Source organism: Leguminivora glycinivorella, chromosome 20, assembly GCF_023078275.1.
Source record: "Leguminivora glycinivorella isolate SPB_JAAS2020 chromosome 20, LegGlyc_1.1, whole genome shotgun sequence".
In the NCBI taxonomy this organism is placed as follows: domain Eukaryota; kingdom Metazoa; phylum Arthropoda; class Insecta; order Lepidoptera; family Tortricidae; genus Leguminivora; species Leguminivora glycinivorella.
This window is the reverse complement of record NC_062990.1, coordinates 611,726-624,145: the sequence shown is the minus strand read 5'-3', so window position 1 is coordinate 624,145 and position 12,420 is coordinate 611,726. Positions and strand designations below refer to the sequence as shown.

Genomic DNA, 12,420 nt, shown 5'->3' with positions numbered 1-12,420 from the left:
GTGGAGACAACTTCATCAAGCTGCACCGACAAGAGCCCCGCTCTTAAATTGAATTGAATATTGTGTTGTAAATATAAGGTAATTAACATTGAGATAAAGAGAAGAACCTCTTGAAATGGTTTTCCACACAAATATTTTTCCCGTTTTGCTTTGAGGATTTATTGACATGATTGGAAATATTTTTAAAGTAAATACTTTATGCCCTTTATGGCGAACATTTCTTCATTATCGTGAGAGTTAGGAGGAACAGCTTTAAAAAAAAATCATGTACCTCCCTCAACAGTAACAATAAGGTAAATAAAATAAATAAATAAATAAATATTATAGGACATTCTTACACAGATTGTCTGTTGCCCACGGTAAGCTCAAGAAGGCTTGTGTTGTGGGTACTCAGACAACGATATATATAACATATAAATACTTATATACATAGAAAACATCCATGACTCAGGAAATCTGTGCTCAGGTAAAACTCTTAAAAAAAGTTAATGAATAATTATATTAATTAGGATTACATAAAAGTAGCTACTAAGATTGTATTTTATACAATACGACGATGTAAAATAAACATTTCTTAATTTTTAATACACCACACGGTGCCAAACAAACAGATAGCTCGCCAGATATATGTTAAGAGGATACGGTAGCGAAAATGTTAAAATGGAAAGGAGCCCCCCTTTCAACTTGGGAATTTCAGTTAAATATACAAGTGTTATTAACTAGATTTATCGAAAAAAAATTGTCCATTAAGAATAATTCAGTCAAAAGATATTTCAAAAAAATCTTTAAAATCGAGGTTCCGCCTCTTTCCTCCTTCAAAACTTAATCAATCGGAACGAAATTTGAGAATCTAAATAACAATGAAATAATCTATGTCGGACCGTTTAGCTTTTGTGGTTAATTGTTACCAATCTTGAGTATCACACCTTTTATTGCGCCACAATGAAAAAGGCCGTTTTTGGAAATTTTTGATTGGCTCTAGTCTTTAAAAAGTAGAATATCGAAAAAATCAAAACGGTCCGACACAGATAAAAATAATAACAATCTGTATTGACAAAATCATTGCTCTATCTTCAAAAACCAGGGAGGAAATAGTCGAGAGCGTTTGTATGGAGAATTGACCCCTACCGTATCGTCTTAAGCAACCACCGTAGCCTATGTACGCTTGTAACTCCAGATATAACCCTACCTACCGTAAAAAAGGTAATACCTGTTTCTTTAATAACAAATAACCACAAAATTAAAATTTTGAAAACACCGCCGACCGCGACATAGTGGACCGATCCGTTCGGGAGCTACGATGCCACAGACAAACAGACAGACACGTCAAACTTATAACACCCCGTCGTTTTTGCGTCGGGGGTTAAAAAAATAAATAATGATAATATGTAGGTAGAATTATTAGAAGTGCATATTATGTATTAAGTACAATGGATGAGACTCAGCGAACAATATTATTTAGAGAGGAATAAGAATATTATAGGAACATTACGGAGAATCAATTGTCCCTTTTCCTCTTAATAACTAGAATAGGAAATAAATATACGCGTACCATTAATAATTAAAATCAATTTGTGGGTACTGACCATGTAGGGACAGGGTATTAAGTATAAATTAGTTACTAATTATAATATAACGAATGGAAACAAAAAACATAAAAGTACCTACACAGTCTAATTTGGTTTATATGTTACGTGGGTAGAAGCCGTAGAAGGACTAGAAGGCTGAACCTCGCAAAACCTTATAGATTTAGTTTAGTGTAATGTAATGTTTTCCACGCCTGTTATCTTTTAAAATAATTCTATTTTGGTACTTTTTTGAATAAAACTCGTTCCTCCTATGCTGTTGTTGTCGGAATTTTAGATAAAAACGTCTTATAGCACATGGAGCTTGAAGCATATTCAAAATAGTCTTCACGTCAGTAGTTTTTACTAACCTAGACTCACGCCTCAAGACCTTGCAAAGATCTACCCACTCGTGACGTCACGCTGACGTCATTTCGCTCCATATCTTCCCAATTTTCGTCGGCCGAGACATCGACTCGTTAGCTCAGTAGGTTAGAGCGCCGATATATAGCTAAACTTGACCATCGGAGGGCGGAGGTTCAAATCCTTCACGAGTCAGACTTTTTGTTTTGACCCAGTCATTTTTCTGGTTTATTGATATTTTTTCTGTACAAATATTACATACTAGCTTTTGCCCGCGGCTTCGCTCGCGTTAGAAAGAGACAAAAAGTAGCTCATGTCACTCTCCATTCCTTCAACTATCTCCACTTAAAAAATCACGTCAATTCGTCGCTCCGTTTTTCCGTGAAAGACGGAGAAACAAACAGACGTACACTTTCCCATTTATAATATAAGTATGGATTTTATTTGGATCCCGTACCTATTTATATGAAGTATCATGTTCCCTGCAGACTGCAGAAGACCTTATAAAAGCTACCCCTAGAGGGTTGGAGATGGCAAGATATTGGCAAAATATTATTTAGTTTAGAACTTATGATCCCTTCACAGGATAAGAAGAAGATCATAAGCCGCTTCCAACCAAATGGGTCGTGACTACGACATTGGTCTGCCGTCTAAGGCTTGGCAACCGGCAGTGGCGAAAAAACCTTGCCGGCTGCCGCCGAGCTCGGAGGAAATCGAGCGACCACGCGCGCTAATTCTACGAGCCTACCCCCAACAGCACATGCGACATGTTTGACCTCAATATCATCAAGACAAAAGGTATTTCATGTGTAACAGGAAAAAAGAATGTTCTTTTTGTAAACTTATAAGAGAAATTGATAAAGAATTAACAAAACATTAAATAAAATGTCATATACAAAGAAAAAGTGACCAAAGCCTCCAGTGCTCCGAGCTGGTTTTTTTTTTCTTTGTATATGACATTTTATTTAATGTTTAGAACATAATAGTAGTGTTACTACTTAAAATAACAAGTTAAAATATTTTCTATGAAAGTAATTTAATTTGTACTTAGAAAGAATTAACATTTCACGCCGATTACTGCCATGCTGGCTGGTCGCCTTAGACCAATGTCGTGTCGTGGCTAGAACCCATTTACTGTGAAAAGTCACATAAGATGCTTCATGTAAGTAAGTACGGGACCCAAATACAGTATGAAATATAAATATGCAGCTTTTTGTAATTAAAAAAAAAAAAAAAAACTAGGTCAAAAATACAAAAAGTCTGACTCGTGAAGGATTTGAACCTCCGCCCTCCGATGGTCAAGTAAAGTTGTATATCGGCGCTCTAACCTACTGAGCTAACGAGTCGATGCCTCGCCCGACGAAAATTGGGAAGGCATGGTGCGAAATGACGTCAGCGTGACGTCATCAGAGCGGTCTTGGCAAGGTCGTGAGACTCGTGAGTCAGGTCGGAAAAAATATCGATGTAAACACTAAACACTATTTTGAGGACTGAATGCTAAATTAGACTAGTATTCAAAGAAAATGTGGCGTAGGTAGCATTGATTTCTTTTATTTATTTCTGTTTGCTGCTGTTTATCAGTTAACGCCTACGACGTTAGTCTTTAACCTTTTGCACACCTCGGACACTGGTGATCAAATATATTAAAGAGGCGCGTTCCTAGCACACAGTCTAAGCTCGTGTAGGTGAACGAGTACTATGCTTGTATGAGTGAAATATGACAGGTTAACTGTTCGCGTTTTTGACAGGCGGTAACTGTGAGGTAACCGAGAGGGGGTGGGCGGCACTTTCAGCGGGGAGCGGGGAGTGGCCATACTGTACGATAGTACTCTTTATTATACTGTGCCTTTTGTCAAGATTAATTATGGATCAAACAGGTAAAGTCATATACGTAATCAAAGACTATTTTGTGCAATCAAGCAATGAATGCCAAATTAGTATTATTACTTACAATTGTTACTTATTTCTACATATCTTATATCTACTGGACATTATTGCTTCAATTAAATATTACATTTATTATTATTACATGTTACATTATTCTTTACAGTAAATAAATTCTTTGAAGTTGTAGAAGCTTTTCTTGATGAGCCAACTTTTAATTTTTTTTTAATGAACTAGGAGTTTCAGCTTTTATGATATTATTATATGCAGACTAGAGATAGGTACTTATAGGCACCAGCAGCGGCTGGTCCATACAAGCCGATTCCCACCGGATTGCCTAAAATTGATTACTAGTAAAGTACCTATATAATGTTAAGGTAGATTTCTTTTTGCTCAGTGTTGCCTAGCAGAAATTTTCACCAGCCGTCACTGATAGGCATTAATAGGCAGGGCCCATGGTTGTCGAACTTCATTCCTATTATTCGTACCTACGTTGTTATACCTCTACTTATCGCTGGCAAACATAAGGCTAGCCTGATGGTAAGCAGCCTCCGTAGCCCATCAACAAACTATGTATACTGGCAGGGCTAGTGGTCGTGGTTGTTGGCCTATCAGCGCCACGACGGTCGTCATACCGGGTCGGTCCCGCATGATGGTAAGCAGCCTTCGTAGCCTATGGACTTACTTGAACATGTTAGAGATAGCACGTCCAATGGTGGTGGTAAAGTTGGACGATCCGCTCAACATCTTGCTGAATGCTCGTCATACTACAAGTATACCATGATAGTAAGCAGTCTACATAACCTATGGACTTACTTGAACATGTTAGAGATAGTAGCAGGGCCAGTGGTGGTGGTAAGTTGCTGGACGATCCTCTCAACAGCTTGCTCGATGGTCGTCACACATGCTTCGCCGCCTTGGCTGCGGATCGCTTCTGTGATTACTTCTAGGTATTCTGAAAAGTAGGGAAGACAAAATATTATTTGACGGTGAGATTTTACATTTATAAACATCATCATCATCATATCAGCCTTTTATCACCCACTGCTGAGCCTAAGTAGGCTCTTCTAGTACGCCACTTGCCCCGGTCCTGAGCTAGTCTCATCCAGTTGTGACCTGCAATTTTCCGGATGTCATCCACCCAACGAGCTAACGGATGCCTAGCGCTTCTTACATATATGAGTGGCCACCATTCTGTTAACATCGGTACTATAAACTAACTAGGTAATAGGTAACAGGCAAAAGCCCGCGACTTCGTCCGTTTTTTCTAGTGTAGACTGATCGGCGATTGACCCTACCCTAGTCTCACCTGATGGAAAGTGAAGACATAGTCTAAGATGGAGCTCACCCATTCAGTAATAGTTTATTCACGCTTGCTTATTAAAGAGACTGAGGTAATTACGATAGTACTCTTTATTATACTGTGCCAAGGTCGTATTTTGGAATTAGTAAAAGGGCCCCTGATAAAAATTTAAAGGCAATATTGTATTGAAGAACTGATTCTCAAAAAGTCAGGACAGAAACTTGGACATGTAAGGATCCAATGTCTGAGAAAGACGCATTTTTGTCAACTTGTGATCTGTTGACAGCGCCATCTGTGATTCATTTTTACATACTAATCCGAACGCTAGATGGCTTACCTCAAGGATCGCATGTTCCCAGTCGATATAGGTCAGTAAGAGACTTATGTAGTTCCCAATACCGCCGATAGGTGGCGGTATTATCAATAGTAAAAACGTCATGCTAATGCCTTAAAACTGTGTAACTAGAATAAGTACTTCCATTTTTGAAATAGATCTGAATCAAACAACATCGGTGTTTCTCTCTATACCTGCCCAAGACCGTCGGCCACCAGACACGTAGCAACAATTGTCATGTAAGTAGCCATGTTCGAATAGGGTACCAAAAACCTGATGATGACATACTTACCAGGGGAATCCTAAGTAGCTAAGGCACTATTAGAGAAGGTATATGGTGTAGGTACTTAATCCATATACTATCGATACTAATATTATAAATGGGAAAGTGTGTGCGTCTGTTTGTTTGTCCGTCTTTCACGGCTTTTTAATTGGGGATAGTTAAAGGTATGGAGAGTGACATAGGCTACTTTTTGTCTCTTTCTAACCAGCCGCTTCCCTAAAATGGGGAGTGGAACTTTGTACGGAGCTTTAACGCGAGCGAAGCCGCGGATAAAAGCTAGTCAACTTATAAATCCTACCTATAGAGGATAAAACGAAGTACAGACATACCAGGGAAATCTTCCTGTGCGTGTAAAGGCCCACTGTCAGAGAACGTCTACAAGGTGCGGGTAGCCTAGTTTCATCCACGTGGCCATACTGCCTGCGTAGGAACAGCCTACTAAGCCGACGGAGCCGTTCCTGTTAACAATATTAGGTATATCGCATGACGGCTGCGGATGTTGGAATGTCAAGATATAGTCTATGGAAATAGTCTATGCTTGAGTATGTTTGACTGCGATACAGCGTCTGTTATTTATATGACCCGAACAGCTGTTAATGGATTAGTTCCTGGCTGGTTAAGATGACAGTAAGGACAGCCGTGGGGAGTTGACATCCTGAGAGGTACCGTCAGTCAGATTTGAACTATTCCAGCTCGCTTCGGACATAAGTAATATACCTTTTCCCCTCACTAGCTCGGAAACACGTGTTTTGTCCTTTAATACCAGCGGGTAAAACGCATTTTATACACTAGTGGATAAAGTAATTTGACCTTGAATATAGGCAAATTTTCTGCTTTAAAATTGATAAAAGTGAAGATGTTTTACCACCTGTGGAACTACTGGCAGCAGTGATAAACGCGTTTTTTGCGTTGTACTTTCCTCGCTTTAGTGAGGGGAAAAATTTTGTGTTACACACGAGTGCAAATGTATTTTACTTCTCGTGTGTTGAAAACTCGCAAGCTCAGGATTCTATTCTCGAATCACTCGCTTTGCTCGTGGTTCAACTATAGAATCCTTTCGCTTGCTCGTTTTTCAATTCCACACTCGGCGTTAAAATACAACTTTGCACTCTTGTATAACAAATAACTATTAACGCGACAATGCTGCACCAAAATTGCTGGAAAAGATACGATGTCGGGCAGTTAGTGATCTTGTGGACAAGAATACAGGAAGACACAAGGTCTATCCAACGATTATATTGCATTGTACATTAACTGACTAGATTCCCTATCAGTACTGTCTAGGGCTTCCAAATACCGGACATTCTCCAATACCGGTATTCATTCCGGTATTGGCGATTTCAATACCGGGATCCCGGGATCCCGGTATTGAAATCAGGAAAATATAAAAACCAAGTAATTTGCTTAAAATAACAAATTTTATTCAAAATCTCGTTTGTTAATTTTCATGCGTGTTATACTACAGCAGAATCTTGCTAATCCGACTTACAATTCTTACAAATGGGTCAAATCGATTACATTTCCAACTTAAAAAGTTTCGATTTTGACCCAAAACGGTTTTTCAAACTTATGTGGCCAAGTCGGCTCAACTTTTATTGTTTTTAAGTATACCTACATAGTTCAAACGGCTACGCCCTGTGCTCTTTATTTTTGTTGTGAGTGGGACTGAGGACGCAGTATAAAATCAAGCGGGAAAGAGCGCCAGATCTGTACTCAGGTGATTCTGTAAGTTAGATATCGCCTCCAGATCGGACATTTTGCAAGAAGACGCGGCCATAGCAAACCATGTTTTTTGCCAAATCGTTCTCTTTAAGCTCGTGCGGAATAGAACCTTTTACATTTTAATAATAACAGGCCTTTGCATCTATAACAGACGATTCAAGCAGCATCCTTGCGACACTTACATTCGTGGCCGTATAGCCCAATTCAAGAGAGGATCCCTCGTCCGCACACACGGCAGGTATATGCTCCCCCAGATGGGCGGGGGTTAGAGGCCTGCTCGTGACGCCTCATGCGTTTATCATTCAAGGAGAAAAACCAGGCATTGGCGTGCTTGGATTGACCGTCATGGATAACACGGCGCCACGTGGGTCGGTTCTCGGCCAGTCGTTGCCACTGGTTGCATGGAATATCAAATGTGACTATGTCACGCTTCACGCAATCTTTAAAGCGCAGCATTGGCCGTCCGACCGGTCTCTTTGCATCTGCAACCTCTTCCAGCAGGATTTGACGCGGCAAACGAGTCCGCTCCATTCGATACACATACCCGAGCCACCTCAGTCGCCTCTTCTTTAATATGGCTATGATACTAGGAAGCTGTGTCTCATTCATGCAGTGTTACATTTTATAGTCGGTGTTAATGGTATAATTGTACTGTAGATTTAACTATAATATCAGTATCACTTTATTAAATAACAAACATTAAGAGCATTTCTCGATTACACACACTCTATAGTTTCATCATTGACTTTTGAAATTAGAACATGAGATGATTTTTTTTAAACACATTGTAATCAATATCTATGGTACAATTTAGTGGTATTTTTGTTTTTCGTGGCGCTAGAGGCGCTAAAGCACTAATAAAATAAATCCACCAAATCATTGAATAATTAGCCAAGAATCCGCACGAAGCGCTTTGCTTCTTCTTTTCTTATGCGCACTGCCAAGGAGTGGAATTCCTTGCCGGCGGCTATATTTCCGAGCTCATATAACCCTTCCTTCAAATCAAGAGTGAACAGGCATCTTCTGGGCGAGCTCACTCCATCGTAGGCCACGTCTTTGACTCTGCTTTGGCTAGTCTGTGGCCAAGAGTAAGCCCATTTATAAAAAAAAAGCTAAATTGTCCGACATAGATTATTAAAAATCACATTAAGAAATAATCTATGGAATCACACATTACTTTGCGGAAATCCATGATAATCAAAATCAAAAAGATTACTTCGCGGAATAGGAACACTTCATTTACGTATAAGAAAAGTAATTTTCCTCATTTTGATAGTTGAGTAGTGAGTTCCCTATTTCGTTACTATCGGGAATGTTACGGCAAACTTTTCAGCTAGAGTTCAACACACTAACGCACACGTACAACAGTGAAAATAGAGTAGCTACGGTATACGTTAGTTCGTTTGCATTAACCAATATAGATGCATCAAGGCGATTTGTTTACAGAGCACAGTGTGGGATCAGACCTCATTTTTGTCCATGGTCTTTTTATTGTAAAAACCGGTAGCCTAGACCAAAACAATGCTACGACTAAAATTCCCGAATGTCAAATATGACTAGTTAACGAGAAATTATTTTTTGAAATTTAGGGTAAATGTACCCGAAAATTGACTAAAACTCAAAATATCCTGAGAACGGTATCGATTATCAAAAAACACTTTTCAGAGAACTTATAGAACTACCAATATACTATCGTATGAAATAATCAGCACGGTCCTAACATCATTCATATCGGTATTAGAACCAAATTAGTTATTTTCTATTTTGATTTTTTTTCTCGAAAGTTCCTGTATATTAGCATTTCTTTTATTTTTTTACTGAAAGGTGATTAGCTTCCCTATATGCTATAATTTTTGCACTAAGCAATTCCATAGGATCTAGAAATTATGGTGTGCTTAATTACTCTATGGGGATTTTATATGGGACGTTTAAACACACCATAATTTCTAGATCCTATGGAATTGCTTGATGCAAAAATTATAGCATATAGGGAAGCTAATCACCTTTCAGTAAAAAAATAAAAGAAATGCTAATATACAGGAACTTTCGAGAAAAAATCAAAATAGAAAATAACTAATTTGGTTCTAATACCGATATGAATGATGTTAGGACCGTGCTGATTATTTCATACGATAGTATATTGGTAGTTCTATAAGTTCTTTTAAAAGTGTTTTTTGATAATCGATACCGTTCTCAGGATATTTTGAGTTTTAGTCAATTTTCGGGTACATTTGCCCTAAATTTCAAAAAATAATTTCTCGTAAACTAGTCATATTTGACATTCGGGAGTTTTAGTCGTAGCATTGTTTTAGTCTAGACTACCGGTTTTTACAATAAAAAGACCATGGTCAAAAATGAGGTCTGATCCCACACTGTGCAGAGGATCTATGGCCTATTACAACTACGTTTGACGTGTTGCTTTTCTGTCACACTTACGTGCGAAGTCACAAGTGCGACAAATGTGTCAAAAACTGTTCGCGGCAGACCCTCCTCAATGAATGCTTTTGACGCGTAACTTTAATTCTTTATCTGGGTAATCATCGAAAAAACTATCATTTTCATACAAATCTTGCAAAAACACCAAACAGAGAATGTGTCAAATCGAGAAAAGAGAGCAACAAGCAAGATTTACGCGTGTAGTGACCATCATGATGCAGAAATTTTACGTTTTTGATGAGTAATTTACGTTAATTTGGCATAATTTGTTATTTTTAAAAATACCGGGATCCCGGTATTGCTAAATTAAATACCGGTATTGAAATGGGCCCAAAAAAAGGCGGGATCCCGGGATCCCGAGATACCGGGATCCCGGTATTGGAAGCCCTAGTACTGTCACTCTTATGCATTCACAAAAATCAACTAGTCAAAGTTATGTAGCTGTTTCTTACTTGTAACGTCCATTCTCGAAGGAGTCACTCTTGACATGCTGGATGAACTGAACCAGATCTCCCAAAGCCTGGTCCACGGTCAGGTACCGAAGGTCTTCTACGCTGGTATCACTGTTGACAAACAATTCATTTCAATATAAAATCATAATTATTTAAATACAGCGTGTTTTTTTTGTTTCCCGTTAAATTCGACACGTTGTTAGGTTCGTTATCAGGAACCACTCTGTTTATCACTTTTAATTAAATTCGCCAAAAAATTTTATTCATACATAATAATTGAATTAATTAGTGTGAGCGACCCTTAAGAATAATATTCAAGTTAGTGTCAAGTGATTGACAGCACATGTCAAAACAAATAACATTAGGAATTGGTAAAGGCTGTCACACACGTGTTCAGTAATTATTTTTATTTTTCTAATAACTCAGTAACCGTAAGAGTTAAGACGCTAATTTTTTAGAGGAATTAATTGTAATTGTTTTTGATTTAAAGAATATTCCCTTAAATTTAACGGAATTCAATAAAAACAGGGTGTATAAATGAAATAATTAAAAAAGCCGCTTATTCCAGAAATACTTATAGATATTTGTTTATAAACTAAATGTATGTAAGTGGTGCATAATAGAAACTAGTAGATGGGCATTTTCAGAATTAAAACAAAAGTTATTAAGGTTCATTAGGGTTATTCCGAAAGTCGTCTAATTTCGAAAATCGTACAAAAACCACCATTATTTCCATCACACCAAGATTTCCATTTCGAAATTACCCGAGAATTTCTGTGATTCGGAATTACCCTAATGCACCTTACCAAAAAACCAGTTTTTGACCCTAAAATTGTTCAACCTTGATGCTAAAATATCACAGAAATAATGAGCTGTGAAGTGATTATGAGATACTATTTTGTTTAAAGACGATGCTGTTCATATGATAGGCTTTAGAAATTATCATAATATCAATGGATTCAAATCGAAGGTCATGGCGCAGGGAACGCCCTGTTTAGTGAAAAATACAATATAAACGATTTTACGCGACATTAACATCGTCAACCCGTATTAACTTATTCACCCTTTCTCCCAAATTAGCTCTTAATTTAGTCCATGACATAAAACCTGGCTCATTTCTCCTTGACGACACATTTGTACCATTTCAATATCTTAAAGTATTAAGTAACTATATCATAATACAGCTAAAGTCAACCTTATCATAGGTGTTACGGTTCAAAGTTGTTTGGAGGCAGTTGTAATCTTGGAACCCGGAAAATGTCATCAATGGAAGCAGCCATTTTGGCTTAGTGGCAGTCAAGTATTTTAGTTAATTGTATCGCTGGTGATATATTCTTAAACCCTTCGGACTTGCCTGATAACATAACTCAAGCTCTATTTTATCCAAATGGATTTTTAAAATTGCATCACTTTTCAAGATGTAACTGTTTATTCATGGTAAACACATAAGTATTACATACATTTTACAATTAATACCTATTAAAAAATGTATGTCGGGTTTACCACGAAATGGTCCCGCCTCAGCATAGATGCTGACCCAGGGGTCAGCGCTGATCTTCCGGCGAGACCACTTCGTGGGCCACTACGGGCTGTCCATGTCCCTCCGAAACATCTGAACGCGGCTGTACTAATATGTATTCTGTGACGCGGCCACAATTGCGAGGCGGTATTCAGCGCCAACTGGACTGCGGGTAGGTATACATTTTTACATAAAACAATAATAATAATGGCCGGTCAGGGGGCCGATTTTTGAGTCTCACGGCGTTCGAATTCAGAAAATTGTCACTGAAAATAATAGGCAATTCACCGTTTTCAACCGGTATTTTAGTGACAGTGAGACTCAAAAATCGGCCCGGGTGAATTTCAACATACTCGAAATTTGCCTAATTTTGGTGGATTTTTTTAGTTTTGTAATTTTTGTTGAAATTATGTACTGATGTTACATAACTAATTATTAGCAATGCTATGTATCAATGACCTTTCATTATAATAAGTAGTTTTAGAGAAATTACGATTTCAATGACATGGTCGCCACCAAAATTGGTCTACCCACAAAAATAAAAAATAAAATCAAAAAT

The 12,420-nt window shown here is 38.0% G+C and overlaps 1 protein-coding gene across 1 annotated transcript in view; it reads right to left on the bottom strand.

Annotated features, from left to right (window-relative positions):
* The window catches only part of LOC125236895 (putative serine protease K12H4.7), a 30,258-nt gene extending 18,636 nt beyond the window's left edge, over positions 1 to 11,622 (bottom strand). Inside the window, exons 1-4 of the mRNA XM_048143812.1 lie at positions 11,555 to 11,622; positions 10,343 to 10,453; positions 6,062 to 6,093; positions 4,629 to 4,767 (exon numbers count right to left, since the gene is read on the bottom strand). Of these exons, the coding sequence (XP_047999769.1) occupies positions 4,629 to 4,767; positions 6,062 to 6,093; positions 10,343 to 10,453; positions 11,555 to 11,622 (350 nt within the window). The remainder of the gene's footprint in view (positions 1 to 4,628; positions 4,768 to 6,061; positions 6,094 to 10,342; positions 10,454 to 11,554) is intronic.
* Between the last annotated feature and the right edge of the window lie 798 nt (positions 11,623 to 12,420).